The 24,341-nt window shown below is 41.9% G+C and overlaps 1 protein-coding gene across 4 annotated transcripts in view; it reads left to right on the forward strand.

The window, feature by feature from the left end:
* Positions 1-24,341, forward strand: part of TMCC3 (transmembrane and coiled-coil domain family 3) — a 271,358-nt gene that overhangs the window by 188,289 nt on the left and 58,728 nt on the right. Inside the window, exon 1 of one of the 4 annotated variants that reach the window (XM_057556157.1) lies at positions 12,617-12,847. The exons of 2 other annotated variants lie outside the window; for them this stretch is intronic. In XM_057556157.1, coding sequence (XP_057412140.1) covers positions 12,773-12,847 — 75 coding nt within the window. In that variant the 5' untranslated portion in view covers positions 12,617-12,772. Of the gene's footprint in view, positions 1-12,616; positions 12,848-13,469; positions 13,818-24,341 lie in introns of those variants that run through there. One more of the 4 variants, XM_007165888.3, reaches the window with a different exon arrangement.

Here is a 24,341-nt window from a genome sequence, read left to right on the forward strand (position 1 = left end):
GGCAGATTCTTAACCACTGCGCCACCAGGGAAGTCCCTGAATAAATTTTTAAAATCTGATTTATTCTTCTCTTTCCACGCTCTGTCCTTAAATCCTTCAGACAAAAAAAAAAAAAAAAAAACTTGCTGTATTTTTTGTCCTATAAATTTTCCCTGCAGAAGGAACACTTTTCCTATATTATTAAATAAAAATGGAATATTAAAGGAAATACACTATCCTTTACTTTATAAGAGGCTTACATTTTCATCTTTAAAGGCAGACTTTCCTTTATGTTTATTTCCTTCTCCCTGCTATAATGACATGAAGCCTAACATACCTAAGGAGCTGATGTTCACCAGAAGACCACTTTCTTCCTTTGCTCTCCCAGTGTACCAAGGATGCAACTATCTTTGCATCTCTAGCAACTTTTTTTGGCAGTCTGTCTCCCTGTCTAAATGGGATGACCTTTCAGGATCGGACCATGTCTTATTTGTTTTTTTGTTTTTGTTTTTAAATTACACTATACTAGGTGTGCTTTATTTATTTATTTATTTATTTATTTATGGCTGTGTTGGGTCTTCGTTTCTGTGCGAGGGCTTTCTCTAGTTGTGGCAAGCGGGGGGCCACTCTTCATCGCGGTGCGCGGGCCTCTCACTATCGCGGCCTCTCTTGTTGTGGAGCACAGGCTCCAGACGCGCAGGCTCAGTAATTGTGGCTCACGGGCCCATTTGCTCCGCGGCATGTGGGATCTTCCCAGACCAGGGCTCGAACCCATGTCTCCTGCATTGGCAGGCAGATTCTTAACCACTGCGCCACCAGGGAAGCCCCGTCTTGTTTTTATATCCCCAGCACCAAGAACAGAGCCCATCGCATCAAAGGTGCTCAGTAAGTAATTGCAGAGTTCACAAACTTCAGTAACCAGTCAGTATCTGAAAAATGGCAACGTTCATTGTTCAGCAAATTTTCATCCTTACATATTGTTTGTTCCAACCCCTTGAGGGCAAAAGCTATCTTTTGCTTACGTCTTACTCGTTTCTTAAAACCCTGTTGCTTGGAAAATAACTAGGCATTTAATAAATGTTGAATCTATCCATTCACTCAGCAAGTATGCACTGAATACATGATACTATGTTAGGAACCAGGAATGTACACAGTTACCTAGAAGGTATCGTCTTTTCCTTCAGGTAACCTACAATCTAGTTGGGGGGAGGGCACATATAAATTACCACATAAAATATTTAAATAGCATGATAAGATATTATAACTTTTGTGTTAAAATGAGAGGTACAGACTGTAATTAGCTAAAGAGTCTGTAGGAGGTCATCTGGCACGGACTGACCAAGGAAGGCTCTCTACCTAGTGATCTGAGAAAATCCTCTGTCCTCACTAGAATTTTCTGCTCACTCTCCCTCTATTCATGCTTTCCACAGTTCCTGCTTTCTCTTGAAATGCCACCCTTTTCATTGTTTTCTTTCTACCCAGACCCAGCATTGAATGTTGTATTAGGATTTTTAAAACTGGTTTAAGTAAAAAGAGGAATGCCTTGCCTCATATAACCAGAAAGGGGGGTCTAGCAACATCTGATGTGGTGGATCATCTGCCATGATGGCAGCCAACAATTCTCCCATCCCTGTATGTGCACACTACTCCCTACTCCTTCCATCAAGAGGTGGATACTGTTTCTCTTCCCCTTGAGTCTGGCCTGGACTTTTGACTCATTTTGACCAATAGAATGTGACAGAAGTGGTATTCTGCCAGCTCCACACCTTAAGAGGTTTGGCACCTTTTATTTTTAATCTCTTGGAAACGAGTCACCGTGTAACGAAGTCCAACTACCCTGGTAGAGGGGGGGGGCGGTCCTGGAAGAAGAGAGACTATAAAATATAAAATATTTTGTTTAAATGTGTAAACATATACAAATAGAGACAGAGGCCTGGCCAGCCCCATGCTTTCCAGCCGCCCCCATTCCTACAGGTGCTGACATGTGAGGGGAGCCATCTTGGATACTCCAGCCCCAGACAGTGTTAGAAGAGCAGAGAAAAGCCATCCCCCTTGGAGGCTTGCTCAAAATGCAGAATCATGAGCAAATGAATGGTAGTTGTTGTAAGTCAATATGTTTTAGGGTGATTTGTCATGCGGCAATAGATAGTGGAAAAAGCTGGATCTAGTGCTCTCACAATTCAGCAATGAGTCTTTCTCCTTCCATGGTTCTGTTTTCCTCTTGGAGGAGACTATCTTTGTATGTCTACCACATACAGCAGGGACGCCCACCATAGCAGCAGGCTCATAGTCGACCAGCTTAACCATGCCTACTGGAAAGGCACAGTTCTTTCCCAGTAGTTACAGCAAAAGTCTCAGGGGAAACTCTGATTGGCTCTGACTGGGGCACATGTCTATTTCTGCACAACTTACAGTGACTCTGATTGGCCAAGGCTGGATCACATGCCTCTTCCTGGAGCCAGGGGTCGTGCATGGTCTGCCTTACCTAAACTGCTTGGATTGAGGGTGGGGGTGGGATGGGTCCCAAAAGAAAAATCCAGGCAGTATTTTGAGAATAAGGGGCTGGATGCTAGGCAGACAAAAACAACAAATATGTACTATAAGAGTCAAGTATAATCCTACCTCTTTTTTTTTTTTTAATATCTTTACTGGAGTATAATACAAAGTATAATACTTTGTATATAGTACAAAGCTTTACAATGTTGTGTTAGTTTCTGCTGTATAGCAAAGTGAATCAGCTATATGTATACATATATCCCCATATCCACTCCCTCTTGCATCTCCCCCCCACCCTCCCTAACCCACCCCTCTAGGTGGTCACAAAGTACTGAGCTGATCTCCCTGTGCTATGTGGCTGCTTCCCACTAGCTATCTATTTTACATTTGATAGTGTATATATGTCCATGCCACTCTCTCACTTCGTCCCAGCTTACCCTTCCCCCTCCCCATGTCCTCGAGTCCATTCTCTACGTCTACGTCTTTATTCCCGTCCTGCCCGTAGGTTCTTCAGAACCATTTTCTTTTTTTAGATTCCATATACATGTGTTAGCAAACGGTATTTGTTTTTCTCTTCCTGACTTACTTCACTCTGTATGACAGGCTCTAGGTCCATCCACCTCACTACAAATAACTCAATTTCGTTTCTTTTTATGGCTGAGTAATATTCCATTGTATATATGTGCCACATCTCCTTTATCCATTCATCTGTTGATGGACACTTAGGTTGCTTCCATTTCCTGGCTATTGTAAATAGTGCTGCAGTGAGCATTGTGGTACATGACTCTTTTTGAATTATGGTTTTCTCAGGGTATATGCCCAGTAGTGGGATTCCTGGGTCGTATGGTAGTTCTATTTTTAGTTTTCTAAGGAATCTCCGTACTGTTTTCCATAGTGGCTGTATCAATTTACATTCCCACCAACAGTGAAAGAGGGTTCCCTTTTCTCCACACCCTCTCCAGCATTTATGGTTTGTAGATTTTTTTTTTTTTTTTTTGTAGATTTTTTGATGATGGCCATTCTGACTGGTGTGAGGTGATACCTCATTGTAGTTTTGATTTGCATTTCTCTAATGATTAGTGATGTTGAGCATCCTTTCATGTGTTTGTTGGCAATCTGTATATCTTCTTTGGAGAAATGTCTATTTAGGTCTTCTGCCCATTTTTGGATTGGCTTGTTTGATTTTGATATTGAGCTGTATGAGCTGCTTGTATATTTTGGAGATTAATCCTTCGTCAGTTGCTTCATTTGCAAATATTTTCTCCCATTCTGAGGGTTGTCTTTTCATCTTGTTTATGGTGTCCTTTGCTGTGCAAAAGCTTTTAAGCTTCACTAGGTCCCATTTGTTTATTTTTATTTCCATTTCTCTAGGAGGTGTGTCAGAAAGGATCTTGCTGTGATTTATATCATAGAGTGTTCTGCCAAAGTGTTTTCCTCTAAGAGTTTTATAGTGTCTGGCCTTACATTTAGGTCTTTAATCCATTTTGAGTTTATTTTTGTGTATGGTGTCAGGGAGTGTTCTAATTTCATTCTTTTACATGTAGCTGTCCAGTTTTCGCAGCACCACTTATTGGAGAGGCTGCCTTTTCTCCATTGTATATTCTTGCCTCCTTTATCAAAGATAAGGTGACCATATATGCATGGGTTTATCTCTGGGCTTTCTATCCTGTTCCATTGATCTATATTTCTGTTTTTGTGCCAGTACCATACTGTCTTGATTACTGTAGCTTTGTAGTATAGTCTGAAGTCTGGGAGCCTCATTCCTCCAGCTCCGTTTTTCTTTCTCAAGATTGCTTTGGCTATTCCGGGTCTTTGTGTTTCCATACAAAGTGTGAAATTTTTTGTTCTAGTTCTCTGAAAAATGCCATTGGTAGTTTGATAGGGATTGCATTGAATCTGAAGTTTGCTTGGGGTAGTATAGTCATTTTCACAGTATTGATTCTTCCAATCCAAGAACATGGTATATCTCTCCATCTGTTGGTATCATCTTTAATTTCTTTCATCAGTGTCATATAGTTTTCTGCATATAAGTCTTTTGTCTCCTTAGGTAGGTTTATTCCTAGGTATTTTATTCTTTTTGTTACAATGGTAAATGGGAGTGTTTCCTTCATTTCTCTTTCAGAATTTTCATCATTAGTGTATAAGAATGCAAGAGATTTCTGTGCATTAATTTTGTATCCTGCTGCTTTACCAAATTCATTGATTAGCTCTAGTAGTTTTCTGGTAACATCTTTAGGATTCTCTATGTATAGTGTCATGTCATCTGCAAACAGTGACAGTTTTACTTCTTCTTTTCCAGTTTGGATTCCTTTTATTTCTTTTTCTTCTCTGATTGCTGTGGCTAAAACTTCCAAAACTATGTTGAATAATAGCGGTGAGAGTGGGCAGTCTTATCTTGTTCCTGATCTTAGAGGAAATGCTTTCAGTTTTTCACCATTGAGAACGATGTTGGCTGTGGGTTTGTCATATATGGCCTTTATTATGTTGAGGGAGGTTCCCTCTGTGCCTACTTTCTGGAGGGTTTTTATCATAAATCGGTGTTGAATTTTGTCAGAAGATTTTTCTGCATCTATTGAGATTATCATATGGTTTTTATCCTTCAATTTGTGAATATGGTGTATCACATTGATTGATTTACGTATATTGAAGAATCCTTGCATTACTGGGATAAATCCCACTTGATCATGGTGTATGATCCTTTTAATGTGCTGTTGGATTCTGTTTGCTAGTATTTTGTTGAGGATTTTTGCATCTATGTTCATCAGTGATATTAGCCCGTAGTTTTCTTTTTTTGTGATATCTTTGTCTGGTTTTGGTATCAGGGTGATGGTGGCCTCATAGAATGAGTTTGGGAGTGTTCCTCCCTCTGCTACATTTTGGAAGAGTTTGAGAAAGATAGGTGTTAGCTCTTCTCTAAATGTTTGATAGAATTCGCCTGTGAAGCCATCTGGTCCTGGGCTTTTGTTTGTTGGAAGATTTTTAATCACAGTTTCAATTTCAGTGCTTGTGATTGTTATGTTTATATTTTCTATTTCTTCCTGGTTCAGTCTCAGAAGGTTGTGCTTTTCTAAGAATTTGTCCATTTCTTCCAGGTTTTCCATTTTATTGGTATATGGTTGCTTGTAGTAATCTCTCATGATCCTTTGTATTTCTGCAGTGTCAGCTGTTACCTCTCCTTTTTCATTTCTAATTCTCTTGATCTGAGTCTTCTCCCTTTTTTTCTTGATGAGTCTGGCTAATGGTTTATCGATTTTGTTTATCTTCTCAAAGAACCAGCTTTTAGTTTTATTGATCTTTGCTATTGTTTCCTTCATTTCTTTTTCATTTCTGATCTTTATGATGATTTCTTTCCTTCTGCTAACTTTGGCGTCTTTTTTGTTCTTCTTTCTAATTGCTTTAGGTGTAAGGTTAGGTTGTTTATTTGAGATGTTTCTTGTTTCTTGAGGTAGGATTGTATTGCTCTAAGCTTCCCTGTTAGAACTGCTTTTGCTGCATCCTATAGGTTTTGGGTTGTCGTGTTTTCATTGTCATTTGTTTCTAGGTATTCTTTTATTTCCTCTTTGATTTATTCAGTGATCTCTTGGTTATTTAGTAGTGTATTATTTAGCCTCCATGTGTTTGTATTTTTTACAGTTTTTTTTCCTGTAATTGATATCTAGTCTCATAGTGTTGTGGTTGGAAAAGATACTTGATACGATTTCAATTTTCTTAAATTTACCAAGGCTTGATTTGTGATGCAAGATATGACCTATCCTGGAGAATGTTCCATGAGCAGTTGAGAAGAAAGTGTATTCCTTTGTTTTTGGATGGAATGTCCTTTAAATATCCATTAAGTCCATCTTGTTCAATTTGTCATTTAAAGCTTGTGTTTCTATATTTATTTTCATTTTGGATGATCTGTCCATTGGTGAAAGTGGGGTGTTAAAGTCCCCTACTATGATTGTGTTACTGTCAATTTCCCCTTTTATGGCTGTTAGCATTTTGCCTTATGTATTGAGGTGTTCCTATGTTGGGTGCAGAAATATTTTCAATTGTTATATCTTCTTCTTGGATTGATCCCTTCATCATCCAAGATCATCCATCATCCCTTCATCATTATGTAGTGTCCTTCTTTGCCTCTTGTAATAGTCTTTATTTTAAAGTCTATTTTGTCTGATAGGAGAATTGCTCCTGCAGCTTTCTTTTGATTTCCTTTTGCATGGAATATCACTTTCAGTCTGTATGTGTCCCTAGGTCTGAAGTGGGTCTCTTGTAGACAGCATATATATGGGTCTTGTTTTTGTATCCATTCAGCCAGTCTGTGTCTTTTGGTTGGAGCATTTAATCCATTTACATTTAAGGTAATTATCGATATGTATGTTCCTATTACCATTTTCTTAATTGTTTTGGGTTTGTTTTTGTAGGTTTTTTCCTTCTCTTGTGTTTCCTGCCTAGAGAAGTTCCTTTAGCATTTGTAGTAAAGCTGGTTTGGTGTTGCTGAATTCTCTTAGCTTTTGCTTGTCTGTAAACATTTTAATTTCTCCATCGAATCTGAATGAGATCCTTGCTGGGTACAGTAATCTTGGTTGTAGGTTTTTCTCTTTCATCACTTGAAATATGTCCTGCCACTCCCTTCTGCCTTGCAGAGTTTCTGCTGAAAGATCAGCTGTTAACCTTATGGGGATTCCCTTATATGTTATTTGTTGCTTTTTCCTTGCTGCTTTTAAGATTTTTTTTTGTATTTAATTTTTGATAGTTTGATTTTATGTGTCTCGGCGTGTTTCTCCTTGGATTTATCCTGTATGGTACTCTCTGTGCTTCCTGGACTTGATTGACTCTTTCCTTTCCCATTTTAGGGAAGTTTTCAACTATAATCTCTTAAGATATTTTCTCAGCCCCTTTCTTTTTCTCTTCTTCTTCTGGGACCCCTATAATTCGAATGCTGGTGCGTTTAATGTTGTCCCAGAAGTCTCTGAGACTGTCCTCAATTCTTTTCATTCTTTTTTCTTTGTTCTGCTCTGCAGTAGTTATTTCCACTCTTTTATCTTCCAGGTCACTTATCTGTTCTTCTGCCTCAGTTATTCTGCTATTGATTCTTTCTAGAGAATTTTTAATTTCATTTATTGTGTTGTTCATCATTGTTTGCTTGCTCTTTAGTTCTTCTAGGTCCTTGTTAAACGTTTCTTGTATTTTCTCCATTCTATTTCCAAGATTTTGGAATCATCTTTACTATCATTACTCTGAATTCTTTTTCAGGTAGACTGCCTATTTCCTCTTCATTTGTTTGGTCTGGTGGGTTTTTACCTTGCTGCTTCATCTGCTGGGTATTTCTCTGTCTTCTCATTTTGCTTAACTTACTGTGTTTGGGGTCTCCTTTTTGCAGACTGCAGGTTCGTAGTTCCCATTGTTTTTGGTGTCTGCCCCCAGTGGGTAAGGTTGGTTCAGTGGGTTGTGTAGGCTTCCTGGTGGAGGGGACTGGTGCCTGTGTTCTGGTGGATGAGGCTGGATCTTGTCTTTCTGGTGGGCAGGTCCACGTCCGGTGGTGTGTTTTGGGGCGTCTGTGACCTTATTATGATTTTAGGCAGCCTCTCTGCTAATGGGTGGGGTTGTGTTCCTGTCTTGGTAGTTGTTTGCCATGGGGTATCCAGCACTGGAAATTGCTGGTTGTTGAGTGGAGCTGTGTCTTAGCGTTGAGATGGAGATCTCTGGGAGAGCTCTCGCCGATTGATATTATGTGGGGCCAGGAGGTCTCTGGTGGTCCAGTGTCCTGAACTCGGCTCTCCCACCTAAGACACTCAGGCCTGACACCTGGCCGGAGCCCCGAGACCTTGTCAGCCCCACGGCCAGGTACGTGGGGAGTTTTTTTGCCTTTTGGGAAGTCTGAGGTCTTCTGCCAGCATTCAGTAGGTGTTCTGCAGGAGTTGATCCACCTGTAGATGTATTTTTGATGTATTTGTGGGGAGGAAGGAGATCTCCACGTCTTACTCCTCCACAATCTTGAAGGTCCTCTCTGAGCCTCAGGGCCCTGGGCCGCCTGCGGCCCATTCCTGGCTCCCGCCCACCCAGCCCTGCGCTGCTGGCAGCGTTGCGGCCACTGAAGCCTGGGCACCTGGACAGATGCCTGTCGAGCCTGGCCTCTCCAGGTCTGAGATTGTCTGCAAGCTGTTCTCCAGGCCCCTGGCCATCCTCAGCCCGCTTCCCACCACGGTAGCTGAGGCCAAGGTCCCAGAAACGCCCTACCTCTTTTATGAAGCCTTTTCTCATCATTCCAAACTTTAAACTATTACAGCTCAAAAGACCTGTTCCAATTCTTTCATGCTTATTAGCATGTGCTGTCTTATTGTGCCACTTACACTTTGGAAGTAAATTCTTATTTCACACCCTAGATTTTGTACTTTTGTCTTCCTTATTGTTCTGACTGCATTCGCTACTTAAAAATTGTGATTTTTTTAAAAATTACTTTTTTCAGAGAGGGTTTTGGAGGTTATTATCAGAGGCACAGACAATTTCTTACATTGAAGAAGAATTTAAGTGTTCTGTCTGTCTCTGTCTCTCTGTCTCTCTCTCTATGGGTCTGACAAAATCCTGGGCATTGCCTCCAAAAGAAGGTGCATGGTCTCTTTTCCCTGTGGGTCCTAATTCCAAATAGGAGAGCCAAATGGTGATCAGCACTGCTTGTTTTCTTTCTTTTCTGCGGAGCTTGCTCTTGTGCTACTTAGTTTGGGGTTTTAAAAACATTATTTTGTATGAGTGCCCAGTAGAGAAGCTTTTGGGCAACTAGCTTATAAAATAGATCTAAATGATCTAAAAAAGAACATCCTCTGTTAATTAAAATTGAAGTGAGCCTAATAAAATTTTAATTCATCCTTTTTATGGAGGGCCAGCATTTCCAGAATGGAGTTCTTCTAAGCAATACCAAGACAGTAATAGAAATGGAAAGTAGATGACTGTTGTCACACCAACCAATGCCCAACCTTGATTTGTCATGGACCTTACTTAGGTCTGCCCTCTCTAAAGTTACACACAGACACAGTTACACACACACATGTACACACATACACTTGAGCAATATAATTTCTATAGTCCTAAGTACCTGGAATAAATGAGGTATCAGGCAAATGGGGGAGGGGAACCCAGAGATAGACTCTTATAGATCTCAGAATGGATCTTTATAAGATTAAACTGACATAAAGACTTAATAATAACAGACTGTCTTGCCTTTGTATCAAAATTTATACTTGTAAAAGTGCTATTACATTTGTGTATTTGAGATGATACCACCACTGGTGACTTAAATCCAGGATTAAGAATACCATCATTGCATGTGTCCTTTGAGTCTTTGTTGTCTTTAAAATTTTAAATTATTATGAAATATTGTGTATGTGTGTAGGAATGAATACATAGCCAGTATACCAATAGTCTTTCATTAGGGAATTCCCTGGTGGTCCAGTGGTTAAGACTCCACACTTCCAATGCAGGGGGCCCGGGTTCTATCCCTGATCGGGGAACTAAGATCCCACATGCTGCGCCGTGTGGCCGAAAAATAAAAAATAAATAAAATAAAATAAAATAAAATAATATTCAAAAAAATAGCCATTCATTAAATATGGCATTATTTATAATCTTGTATTCCTCTCCTACTGTATCCTTCTTTATCCCCCCCACCAGAGGTAAATACTGTCCTGAAATTTGTGTATATGATGCTCTTACGTTTCTTAATAGTTTATATATCTTTGGTCTCCTAAAAAATGTCATTTATTCTTAATATTTTAACTTTATCTGAATAGAATCTCACAACAGGTAATTTTATGTGGCTTGCTTTTTTTGTTTCTCAGTATTGTTGGTGAAATTCATCCATTTGATTTTCTTAGCTCAAGTTTTGTTTGTGGCTTATCTTTTCACTTTATTATTATTACTTTTCAGAAGCAGAAGTTTTAAAACTTTAATGTCGTTGAATCTTTATGGTTTATGCTTTTTTGTGAACTGCTTTTTATGACTTGAGATCATAATGATATTCTTCCATTTTCTTCTGGCAGTTTTAAAAATTGTGTTTTCTCCTTTAGGTCTTTAATCTATCTGGCATGGATTTTTTGTGTATGCCTTGAGGTAGGGATCAATTTATTTTTTTTCCCCAAGTGAAAAGGCAGAGCACATCACTCCATTCCTTTGCTTAAAAATTTCCAAATCTTCCCATTTTCCTCAGAATTCAACTCAGAGTTCTTAAAATGGCATAAATGGCCCTATGTGATCTAGTCCTTTGAATGTCTCTGATTTCATCTACTGTTGTTCCAGGGAACACTAGCCTCCTTGCTCTTTCTTGAACACTCCCAAATGTTCCTGCTTCAGGGCCTTTGTACTTGCTGTTCCTTCTTTCTGCAGTGTTCAGATATCTACATGGCTGGCTGTCTTTTTCCCAAGTCTCTGCTCAGATGTCACCTTATCATGGAGGCCTTCCCTGGCCACCCTAGCTAAAATCACACACACGCACTCACATTTCATATCTCTCTTCTCTGCTTTGGAGTAACTTACCTGAAAAACTCCCTGGGCTTGGTGCAGTTGTATCATATACGGTGGGGGGTGGGGGGAGTATTTTAAAGTGTTGATTTAATTTTTTGAACGGTTTTAGGACTGTATGGGCTTTTCTATTTCTTCTAAAGTTTTGATAAGTTTATGCTTTTTATTTAAAAGTATATTTTTTTATTTTACTTTTTGAATGGTTAATATATGCACACAGTTCAAGCATTCAAGTGTAAAAAGCATATACAGTGAGAAATAAATCCCCAACCCTCCTTTTAGCTATCTAGTTCTTCTCTCCTTCCGTCAGTTTCTTGTCTGTTTCCCTAGTTTCATGTTAATCCTCCCAGAAATATGCTATGCATATTTAAGCATATACATATATTGTTTTTATATAAATGGTGGTATACCACATATATTATTCTGCACATTGCTTTTTTCACTTAACTGTATATGTTAGAGATATTTCTGTAGCTATACATGGAGAGCTGCCATTCTATTACAGGTACCTAACACTCCACTGGATGCCTGTATCATAATTTATTGATACTTGGTCTCCTTCTGAAGGACATTGAGGTTGTTCTCAATTTTTGCAGTGGCCTTCTAACCAGTGTCCCTTACCCATCTTTAATCAGTGCTTCACACAGCTATCAGGTATTTCCTCTTCTTAAATTTCCATCCTGATATTGTCATGTCCCCATTCAGAAACCTCTAGCAGCTGCCCAATACCCAAGAATAGGGTTGAACTTCTTAGCCTTGAAAGTAGAGCCCTGCACCACATGGTGTCCACCTACTTTTTCCATCATGTCTTTCTGTTCCTGAAGAGACTCCCTAAACTGATGACTTGAGGTTTTCCAAATGTACCCTTGTTTTTATGCTCAGTATTTTTCTTCTGCCTGCACTTCCCTCCCAGCTCAACTCATTGAAGGGAGGAGCACATCCCTCCTTCCTTCTAGGCTGGTCACATGCACTGCACTTTCAATATTTCAACTCAGTCTCCCACTAGTACACCCTTCATAACCAGACCAGGTGTTCTGAATGTCTCTTCTAGACGCCATATTTCTTGTGGGCAGGGACTCTTCCCTGGAAATAGGGAATACTAAAATGAAAAGATATGTCTTGACTTTTAAGTAGCTTCCAACATAAAGGTGAGCCAGACATACAAAATTAAAATACACAACACCACAGATCGTTGTTTAGGGGGAAGTGTATTTTTTGCTCAGTGGAATCAGAAGAAGAAAAATATGAGCTTAAAAAAAACCCCAAAAACCAAAAAAAACAACTCTGGTCCCTACTCCAGGGCCTGGCACGTAGAAGATGTCCCGTAAGTGCATGTTGAATAAGAGTAACACAAAAGGAAGCATTTAAGGCAAGCCTCACAACATCTTGCCAAAAATCCATCTTTTATCATAAACATACAGATTAAGTCAACAAGTAGTGGAGATGTCGCTCATCTCTTGAGGAAAAAGGACAGTGTGGGAGGGGGTGGAATCAAGTTTCAGCAAGGGAGGGAGGCAGAGCAGCCGCACCTGGAGAGTGGTCTCGTGCGGGCGGGGCGCGCAGGGGGAGGGGCGGAGAGGGGAAGGGGGAGGAGACTCGCGTCCCTGCCCCGCCTTCTCCCCCACCCCAAGGCGGCGGCGGCGGCGGCGGTGGCGGCGTAGGGCGGCCGCGGGGTGTCGGTAGCATCTGCGGCAGCCCGCGCCGCCCCCTGGCCGAGGCTCCCCGCCGGCGAGCCCGAGCACGGCCCGCAGCTCGCGGCGCGGCGGCACGGGGCCCCGGGAAAGTTCCCGGCGCGAGCGCCGAGATGCCGGGCAGCAACACGGCGCTCACCGTGGACCGGACCTACTCCGACCCGGGCCGGCACCGCTGCAAGAGCCGGGTGAGAGGCGCGCGCGGAGTGGCGGTGGGGGCACCCGGCCGAGGGGCGAGGCCGGGTGGGCTTGGGCTCCCGCGGGAACGACGTCGCCCTGCGCGTTTCGCCGCCTCCCTCCCTCTCTTCCCGGCGGCCCCGAGTCCAGGCTTCCCCGCACAGTTCTAGCTGACGGGGTTGGGAAGTGGGGAGTGGGAGCCCGGCCCGCGGTTCCGAGACCCCAGGTCCCCCTCCCGGGCGGGAGCGTCGCAAAGCACCGCCCTCCGCCCTCCTCCGCTCGTCGGTCCCAGCGCGCCCGGGTCTCCCCGACGGCCGGCGCTCCGCCGCCCTCTCTGCCAGGGAGCCGCGCGGTGCGAGACGCGAGGGGATCCCGCCATCGGCGGCACCGTGTTCGCGGAGGACGGCCTCCTTCCCTCTTTGTAAGCTCCGGTGCTGCCGCCGCATCTCCGCAGACGTCGGGGATTTCGGGCTCGGGGCTGGTGGCCGGAGCCCGCGCGCTGCGCGCGGCCGGAGCGCGGAGGGGCGGCGGACCAGCTTCCAGGTTTCCCGCGGCCGCTCCTCCCGGCTCTGCCCCAGTGAAAAGTCATTCTGCGCGCTGCCGCTTCAGAGTTTTTAGCCGTGCGGAGCCGGCGCCCTCTCCATTGTTTGCAGTGTAATTTGCTGTTGCTGATTTTGGCTGTGGGCGAAAATAGCTTTTCAGAGTATGCAGCGGAGACGAGCCGTAAAGTGCTTGAACGTAGAGGGAGGCCTCAGCCTGAGCGCTGGTCCCTCGGGGATACCTTTGCTCTCCTGAGGGGTTTAATCGTCCAGGCTCAACACTTCGCTCTCCCCTTGGCTGATTGAAGTGCCATTTAGAACAGCACCCTCCACCCTGGCATTTGTTCGGGCGGGGGATACCTGGAGGTGTTCTTTGCTCTAACCGCTCACTTGTCCGATCTTAGCCTTCGAGCGCCAGCCTCCCTGCATCAAGTTCACGGAGGTAGGGTCGTGCTCGCATCGGTTAATCAATTTAACAGAATGATTTAACTTTTTTCGGATTAAATATATTTAGTGGAATAATACTTACCTCCTTCATCCAGTTCGCTCTCCCCTCCCCCCAAAGAATTCTCTTAATTTTTGGCACTTTCTTTAAAAGTTCCATAACAGTTTGTCATGAAAATAACTAGAAACTCCATTTGGAGGAAAACATTGATAAAAGATCTTTGGTTACCTACAGTTAGAAGTTTTTGGAGGGATGGCTGCTGGTGAATACAGTGTTAAATGCGAAGAAAGGTGAAGATCTTTTTCTAATGCGTTTGTAATTGGGAGGGCTGGCCCATAATGTTGTAGCTGACAGAAGAAATTTCAGATTTGAAAAAAAATGTGGAAGCTGGGTTTCTCTTGTCACAACTGTGATGATCTTCGCGTAAACAACAGGATTAGTAATCTATGAGGGATGGATGGCTCACTGAGCCCATTTAAGCAATTTGGCAAAACTCACGGAACTTTCCAAAACTCACTCTTTTTACTACTGAGATGGAAAGTGGCAAAGCAGATGTGTAAGTCAGCTGAAGACTTTATCTCTCTTGTATCTGCCATTGTTCCATTTCCACACCCATTTTTTCTGTTAAAGGACCGCAACCTTATGTGACGGGGGTTTCTTATTTTGTTTAAAATTCTACTGAAAGTGTCAAACTACTACATTGTTTTGTTAGCATGGAGATACCCGGTTTTTATATAGACCACGTATTAAAACTGAGTTAGACATTGTATGTACTGAATATTCTAAATTTGCTTATCGGGCAAATGAAATCTGGTGAGGACTGGAAGAAATTGAATCAGAGAAGGCTAGAGCTTCAGTGGACCGTGGTCACAAGTTCTACAGCACTGATGACGCTGAGATCCCTGTTTAAACTTCTTGACTGTCTGCTTTTAGGGTTTTTATTGTTGAGACAGTGGGGAATAGAAAGAATGAGTGGCCTTTTTGAAAACTCCTAAGAGCCTTTCTCAAGTGGGGCTGATGTAATTTTGCTCTGTCCTGAAGGCAGCAATAAGTCTGCTGTAATGAAGGAAAGGCAGCAGTAATTTTCCTGTGCAGAAGGTAGCCCATTAGACGATTCTAATTCCTGTTTTGTGGAACTCACTTAGATGTAGCTCTAAAGATTTATTTTCTTTACACTCAGAATGTATATAATGCCGAGGGAAAACATCAAGTGGCACTAAGTTTTAATTTCTTGATGTCACCTTCTCGACTTAGCAATAAACCATCTAGTACAGGATTTTAAAAGAACTTTTTTGTGGACTCCTTTGGTAAGCGAGCTCCCCTAAAAACACTATAATGAGAACTGGAGGTGCATGTGAAGAGCTGATTAACTTTCGGAGATATGCAGATTCCTCCCAGGCAGGGGCTAAGACGCTATGAGATCAAGTTCTTGGTTACCAAATGGTCATTTTTTGAGTTCAAAATTGATACTTTGAAAAAAAAAAAGAAAAAAGAAAAAAAAATTGATACTTTGTTGAGAAAACAGGGAACATACTCATCTCTCTTTCTGAGCTTGTTTAAGCCTTTGAGACTGGAATAATAATGAGGCAGTGTACTATTTTAACAGTGTACAAGTCTATTTTTACAGCCAGGTGGATTAACCTAAATTTTTCCCCCCTCAGTGAAAATTTAATATAACTGATGAATTCTGTGATTGTCTCTAAGCTGACAAGTCAGGATCATTCACATTTTTAAACTTCATCTGGGTAAAACTCAGAAATGGTACATGTTAAAACTCAATGCACGTAATATCCCTCTGCTTTAAAATAAAGAGCATCTGTAATTAGATTCCTGCTTTTTTTTATGCCCTAGATAGTTAAAGCCTATTATCTTTTTATTTATTTATATTTTTAAAATATTTATTTATTTATTTATTTGGCTGCGCTGGGTCTTAGTTGCCGCACACAGGATCTTTAGTTGCGGCATGCGAACTCTTTGTTGCGGCATGTGGGATCTAGTTCCCTGACCAGGGATCAAACCCAGGCCCCCTGCTTTGGGAGCATGGAGTCTTAGCCACTGGACTACCAGGGAAGTCCCCTATTATCTTTTAAGAATATAGGCAGTCTGCTTTCTAGACAGCAACTGGTTTTTATTAATCAGTTATATCTGAATCAAATTTTTGTTAGTCCTAATTTTAAATGTCCTAAAATACCATCTTCAGCCACTTGGGTATAGTGGTGAACAGCTGTGGCTCTGGGAGCAGAAGACTTGGGTCATATTCTGGCTCTTCACACTTCCCAGCTGGGTGACTGCTGGGGCAGGGTCTCACCTTTCTGAGCCTCCAGTTCCCCATCTATAAAAGGTGATAATAATCCCTACTTTTGGGAGTGATTATGAGTCTTCAATAAGAGAATTTGTAAAAACAATGGTTTTAAGCCATTAATACTCAAGTATTAGCTGTTTTTCTCCATATATGTAAGGTGGATAATTTTTTTTTCCTTGCTCTGTTGATACCACTAATCAGAACTGCTAGTTGTCCTGAGTGCCTACCTTCCCCCCATCTCTACTCTGTCAGCCATGCCACTGGATCTTTGACATTTCTCTGGAATCGGTTCCTTCCATGTTCCCCAGTCATCCCACCTTAGTTTAGCCACTTAAGACCTCAGGAAGAGATAACTGGTACGTTAGCTTCCTCTTTGGTCTCTGATGTCATCAACTTCTGTTCCATCTAGCCTGCAAGGACCAGACTGTTCTGTCTACAGAACCACTTTTCGTTTGGCTAGCCCGCAGAAGACAGGCTCTGTGCTAGTACTGCTGCTTCCTAACCATGTCACCTTGGACCTTATAGTCATCCTAAGTCTTAGTTTCCTCTTCCACACCATAGAGGTGTTGTGAGTAACAAATGAGTAATGTCTAAAAATGTCAGGTCCACAGTGAGAACTCAATAGATGGTGGCCAGTTTTTGTTATTACTATATAAGACATATTCATAAGCTTGGAAATGGAAAGGCTCTAATTTTGTGAATAATATAGAGACTTTTCTGGCACTTTTAGCATTTGGTGCCTCCCTCCATTGCACGTTCCTCATCAATTGATTGTTTACATGTTTATAAACTATAGACACTGGCACTTTGAGAGCAAGAAGTTTCATTCAGCAAATATTTGTGAGCACCTTCTCTGTGCTAGCTGTAGGCATCAGGAATATAAGGGTGAATGAAACAGTCTGGCCCCTCTGGAAACTTAATATCCAGTGAGTGTATCTTATTTATACTTGTGGCCCCAGGAAATACCACTTCTCTTTTACAGGAAGAAGTGATGATAGTAAGTAGTCTCTAGCATCTGAAGTAAAACCTGTGTTGGGCATGGTTGCCACCTGTAGTACATCTTTATACATTCTGAGGTTTGGAAATAGATCCAGAATTGCACGATGAGTAATGGCCAGAGGTAATCAGGAAGAAAAGGATGTCATATCCCTTCTCACCATGGAAATGGTTGGGCAGTGATGTAGTAAGTTGATGATCGCATGCTTACTCCCTGGGCAGGAACCAGAGTGAGTGGAAACTGACTTCTGTTGTAGGTGACACTGACCTGGTGAAGTGGTAAACTGAGTAAGTGGTGTGTGAGTACACTTTTAATCAGTGATTTGTTTTATTCTGAAGAGTTAATTAAAGGGACGGTAAATAGATGAATGTCCGAGTCAGAATTTTCTTAAGTGCAGCATGAATGATTGATGCAGTGCGTGTTTTTTGAGCGATGCTTTGCTGCAGTCTCACCGGTTCTCCCTTTAGATTGGAGCGTGCTGCGATCCACCAGCATGCTTGCTTGTCACATCCACTGTAGACCACCAAAACAGCTGCTACCAAGTTGGATCGCAGGACTTCTTTGCTTCAGATCCACCGCTTGGATTTCCAGGGCTGCTCTTAAGGTCAGAAATCAGCTTCATCTTTCTAGGTGGATATTGCCCAAGTCTTAACTTAGGAGAGGCTGTAGCTTTCAGCCCTGCTGTTTCTTAACTGTGTTTTCATGTTTTCAGCAGAGAGGGGGGTGGTGAGAGAGAAGAGAACCATGAATCACTGTACTGTGAATCAGAATGAGGACTTTACATTCCTCAGAAAAGGAACATCATAGCTGTGCATGATCTGTGCATAATCCAGCTGCTTCCATGACTTGGGGGAGGGGGATGCTACTTGAAGGAGAATGTAGTGTGTGTGTTATTATTCCTCTGTAAGAAGGCAAAAAGTACGTAAATGAAAAGAAGAATGCAGCAATGGTGATAATAGCCAACGTGAACCAATTCCTTACTATACGCCAGGCACAATATTAAGCACTTCAAATGCACTACCTCCTTAATCCTCACAATATCCTATTTATAGTTCCATTTTACGGATGAGGAAGTTAAGGCCCAGATGGGTTAAGTAATTTGTCCAAGGCCCTGTGGCTATTAGGAAATGGTGGAACCAGGGTTTGATGAACCCAGATCTAATAACAGAGCTGGCATTTTAACCACTTCCCAATCTTGTGCTTTTAAGTTGAGTATTGGAGAGCAGCTCAGTCTTATTTTATTTTATTTTATTTTTTTGTCTGCGTTGGGTCTTCATTGCTGCATGCGGGCTTTCTCTATTTGCGGCGAGCTGGGGCTACTCTTCTCACCGCGGTGGCTTCTCTTGTTGCGGAGCATGGGCTCTGGGCGCGTGGGCTTCAGTAGTTGCAGCACATGGGCTCAGCAGTTGGGGCACACGGGCCCTGGAGCGCAGGCTTAGTAGTTGTGGCACACAGGCTCAGTTGCTCCGCAGCATGTGGGGTCTTCCCGGACCAGGGATCAGACCCGTTTCCCCTGTGTTGGCAGGTGGACTCCTAACCACTGTGCCACCAGGGACATCTGAGCAGTTCAGTCCTAATAAACCTGCTGAGTGCTTGGGGATGGATTGCTCAACTTCCACAGGGTGCCCAGCCAAAATTGTGCGCTCGGGATTCTTAGGACACAGCACTTTGCCAGTGCTTTGCAGATAGTTGTATGTTCTCAGTAAGCATTTGGAGAATGCACGATTTATGAACTTTTTATAATGCCTAAGATGTAAGAATTTTGACAGTAGTTGGGGACACCTTCAAGGCCGTTAAATAAGCTTATGATTTAAAGACATTGTCAAGGAATCTTCTACCTGGTATTTGGTCTCTGGACGATGAACAGTTGAAGTACACAACGAGGGTCGTTCCTCCTTGTGACAATTGAGTCACATTCTGGCCTCACAGGATCTCCCTGTAAGACTTGAACTTCACTGAGCTGAAGCCATGCGCTTCTCATACTTAAGGCAGAGAGTTGGTAAGTTAGACTCAAAGTTTTCACCTTGTTAGAACTGAAGGAGAATTCAGACATTAACTCCGGACCATTTCACTTGCAGAAGTAGAAAAGCGGCATCCAGCCAGACTGTACGTAACTAATACAGACTGATTAGGACTAACCATTATACCAGCTTCTCTCTTAGAAGAGAATTTCTTTAAAGAAAACTGCTTAAAACATTTTTAAATACCAAGTTAATTGCTAAGTTACGTGTGATAAACATCTCAAAATTGAACTCGGGTGAAATGGGAATTTTTAACTATTTTCAGTAGAGAATTAATTGATGAACAGATTTAAAATTTTGTGATTTTTAGGTGAAAAAGGCTGAATTTGAATGGTTTAGTGTTGGGCCATTATCCTTCTGAATTTATTTCCAGACTTTTGGTGGGGCTGGAGTGAAGAGGAAGGGTAACAATTCATATATCAAAGTACTTAGCTGCACTGGATCTGCTCCCACTTTTTAAAAATTATCTTTTCTGAGGTCACTTTTATTGTCATTTTTTTGTTTCAAAATAAAGTTTTGAGAAGTGAGTTCATCTTTGTCTGACCTTCTACCTCTTGGGTAAGGGTACTGGGAAAAAACATATACCAGATGCAGAAGTCTTGGAATATATCATATATGGACTCCACTTAGAATTCACCCCCAGTCTTCTGTCACCTCTGAAGCTCTCTGTTCCTGTGGGTCTCTTTTGAGAGCATCTTCCAGCACCAAGTGGCTTTGGTATATATAATTTCCATATAACAGAGCCCGTAAACACAAACCGAAAACATCATCTGGTTCTTAGCCGAAGAAATAGTCATGTGCTGCAACCCCGGGGGAAGACAGGGATGGGGTCCATTGGCCTTTTGAGAGACGGCACGTCCAGTGCCCATCCCCAGGGACATGCCTCCCTGAGTGAAAGTGTGTGTGGTTCCTGTCTTACATGTTGACTTGAGAGCCCAACCCAGGTGTGGCTTTACCTTGGAGTACCCAGGTGTTCCACAGGCACCTTGAAGTCTGTGTGTCAGACTTAACTCGTTCTCTCAAATCCCCCCCAATTCCTGATGAATACTTTTCCCATACAGCCAGCCCCCAAGCTGGATGCATGGGAAGACCCTCAATCAGCCCCCCTCGTCCACCACATCCAGTGGTTTACTTCTTAAATTTTCTCAACCACTTTTTCCTTTTTATCCCCAACCTCACTTACGCAGTTTAGTTCTAGATTTGAGGGCTGGAATGAAGGGTTCGGAGTCTGGACTTTGGAGTCAAGCTGGAATGTCAGCTTCTCCACCTACCAGCTGTGTGAATGACTGTGAGAAGTGGCGTTGGGAAACCCATCACAGCGTTTGTTGTTCTGACATTGAGTCATTCTTTGTCTACCGCAGAGTTCCCCAAACTTCACTCATTCCCACGCCTCCTACAAAGAGCTTTGGGCCACCTGTACCCTTATTTACTTAATATTTCTAAATCAATTCACTCCTTAAAATTTTATTTTTAAAGTATCCATATAACTACTCTAGCTGAATACTGTCTGGGCCTCTGAGGCCTGCAGCACCAGATGAAAAAGATTAGCAAACGCGGGAGCTTTGTTAGGGAGCTGTTAGTGCAGAACAAGACTTTCTCCTGGACTGAAGCAGCTGTGTTGGATTGAGGACTGTTTTCAAGGGACTGACTCGCTTATGGTGATTCTGTGTGTTTAACGCTTTCATTTTTGTCCTAAAATGATTCAGAATCATTGAGGAAAACACTGGTGTTAATGTATCGTCTCCCTTTATGAAACAGTTCTTTTAGACCATTGGCCTAGAAAATGCTTAGAAATATATTTTTTTTCCTCTCATGGATTGTGAAAATTTGAATAATTGAATGTTTTGGGATGAACAAAAGTGCACCCTGTTGAGTTGAAGGCAGTCTTGTCTGGGTAGGGATACTTGGGAGAGGTTGGGAAAACAAGAGTTGTGTTCCAGGCTCTGTTTCTAGTCTTCCGATGACCTTCGAGAAGCTGAGGAGAGGGAAGGCCTGAGGCTAAAGAATGGATCATCCAGAAGATACGGATTCTTTGGGAATTTCAGGCAAGGACAGAAAGTGGGTGGAGAAGAAATTTAAGCTCTGTGTTTTTCTGAAGTAAAGTTGAATCTAATTAAGCTGTATCTGTAGGCTTGTTGTAATGTAAGGAAACTAAATGATGCCTTGAGCTGCAGCCTTTCTCAGAAAATGTGATGTAAGCACTTGTCCAAAAATAAAGTCTGCCCTTAGTGAAAGCTATGTTTCAGCACCTCGGTATATTTACTCATGTGTGTGCAAGTGGGACCGAAAGTCCCTCTTTTTCTGTCTTTGTAAAGATGTTGTCATAATCCAGAAGGCTTGGAACTCGGCTTCAGTGGTGTACTATTTTAATCTCACTAATTGGAACAGGTGGCCTCGATTTGAGACAGAATCACTAGTTGGCATAGATTTTAATTTATCTGAAAATATGAGGCCCATTCAGTAAGAGCTGTTCAGGATGTGCGTTGGCATCAGGCAAAGTGCTCGAAAGCTTCAACCATTAAAAGCACAGAAGACAGAGAGGAGGGTTGAAGAAATGTAGTTGAATAGTTTGCTGCTTTGACTCCATTCTTAAATATTGGGTGAAGAGCTATAAAGGAACGTGGTTAAGGAAAGCATGTCTAGATACTTGAGACGTCTACTTGTAAATATTTCCCCAAGTGAGGGAAATGTCTTATGTACATCCTTTGAATCCACCCCACAAGATGGCATGTTTCAAGAGGACTTCATGTTGTCCTCCTGGCTCTGTAGGTCTTAGCACATCAACAGGCGTGGGGTGAAGGGGTGTGCCTGGGTGACTCAGCTTACCGCAAGTGCTCAAGTTTTGAGATACCTTAAGACACCTCTCATGAAATCACGCATGGTCTCCTGATCATGAGCCTCTCTAGCTGGACCACTGCTTTATTTTTAGAGTAACTGTATGCTTTGCATAGTGTCTTGTCAATATCTTGCTTTAAATCCTTCAGCAGGACAGAATCCCAGCTTCTTACCCTGACACCAGAGCCTCTTCATCTGACCTTTGTCTTTCACCCTCTCTCTGCCCTTGAGCTCTGGTCTCCTTTCTTTGTGGGCTCCCATGCCTCCCCTTTCTGCCTGTGGGCACTTGCTTCATCCTCTCACATGGGGATGGTTATGTTCTTTTTATCCAGACATGGAGCCTGGTACATAGTTGGGGCTTGTAAATACTGACCAAATGAGTGGATGTGGGTATGCTGTACAGGACTTCAGAAGCTGGAAAGTGTATTCTACTCTTGATCCGTATCAATGCACATTAATCGACCTTGTTATAATTGCTGTATAGGATTCCACTATATGGGTATTCCATAATTTATTTAACCATTTACTTATTAAAGGATACTTGTATTACTTCCAGTCTTTGATTATTATAGGCACCTCATTGACTGCCCTTGGGCATGCTTCTTTTCCCACATGTGAAGAATATGTTAATAGGCTAAATTCTTAAACGTGGGATTGTTCATCAAAGGGTGTGTGCATTTTAAATCATGATATTGTGAAATTGAACACCGCACCTGTGCAGCAGAGAGCGAAACTGATACAGTTTATGTAACTGTCAGTGTATGAACATGCCTCAGCTCACATCTTTCCGACACACAGTGTATTATTATCTAGTTTGTTGATCCTCAACAATCTGGTAGGTGAAAACTGGTACCTCATTTTAATTTATATTTTTCCTGATACGAATGAGGTTGATGGTATTTTTAAATTTTTATTTTGAAATAATTACAGACCCACAGGAAGTTGCAAAATATAGTACAGAAATGTCTGTGTACCACCCCTCTACCCAACCTAGATTCTCCCAAGGGTTACATCTTACGTAATTATAGTACAACATGTTAATCATATTTTCACACACTTAAAAAACATTTGTCTTTATTGTGAGCTACCTGTTTATATATTCTGGCCATTTATCTATTGGGTTATTCTTCTCTTAATTTGATTTGTAGAAGTTTTTTACTTATTAAATAGGTTGTTTGCACATACATTTTTTCCAGTTTGTCATTTCTGACTGTTAATTTTCTACTGTCGCGTAACAAATTACTACAAATCTAGCAACTTAAAACAACACCCATTTATCATCTCACGGTTTCCATGGGCCAAGAGTCCAGACCCAGCTTACCTGCATCCTCTGCTCAGTTTCATCAGCCTAAAATCAAGGTGTCAGCCAGGACCACAGTCTTGTCTGAGGCTTGGAATACTTTTCCAAGCTCACTGGTTGTTTACTCAGTTAAGTTTCTTGCAGCTGTAGGACTGAGGCCCTCAGCCCCCGGAGGCTGCGTACTATTCCCTGCCATGTGGCCCTCTCCACAACATGGTAGGCTGTTTCTTTAAGGCCAATAGGAGAGCGTCTCTGCTGCATTACCTCTAGACAAGGGCTCTTTTAGAGGGCTCACCTGATAGGCCAGGCCCACTCGGTTATTCCATCTTTTGATGAACTAAAGTCAACTGATTAGGAACCTTAATTAAATCTACAAAATTCTTTCACCCTTGCCATATAATGTAACCTAATTATGGGAGTAAAATCCCGTCATATTCACACGTCTTGCTCATATACAAGGAGAGGTTATCTGACAGGGTGTATACACCAGTGGGTAGGAATCTTGGGGGCTCTCTTAGAATTCTGCCTTCCACACTGATTTAATGACATGTTGTGTGTGTATAGAGCTAGCATATACCAAACACCAAATAAATATTAACCAGACTTTGCCATGAAGAAATTTAAAAATTTTAGGGCTTACAGGTTTGTGTCATTCTTAGAATGGCCTTCCAGATTTTAAGAGTCTTTACAAAGCCAAAATACCATGTTTTTTAAATACGTTTTATGATTTTTGTGTTTATGTATTTTAATCTTGATCCAGTTAGAATTTGATTCTCTTTAAGATGTCTACACATAAATGACATAGTTATTCCTGCACCATTTTTTGCATAGTTACTTCTCTTTAAAAATACACTGCTGTCCATATGTATAGTTTCATTTTTATAAATTTCTTTCTCCTGTTTTAAAAGTATTGAATCAAAAGTTATAATTTTGGTTCATTTATTCTGGGTTGATATCCCCCCTCCCTCCCACACCCCCATCCAGGATTTGAAATGAGCATTTTGAGAACTGTAGCTCATGCAATTAGAAACTTTCAACAGGCATGATTCCAGTATCACCTACCGTA

Source organism: Balaenoptera acutorostrata, chromosome 11, assembly GCF_949987535.1.
Source record: "Balaenoptera acutorostrata chromosome 11, mBalAcu1.1, whole genome shotgun sequence".
Taxonomy (NCBI): domain Eukaryota; kingdom Metazoa; phylum Chordata; class Mammalia; order Artiodactyla; family Balaenopteridae; genus Balaenoptera; species Balaenoptera acutorostrata.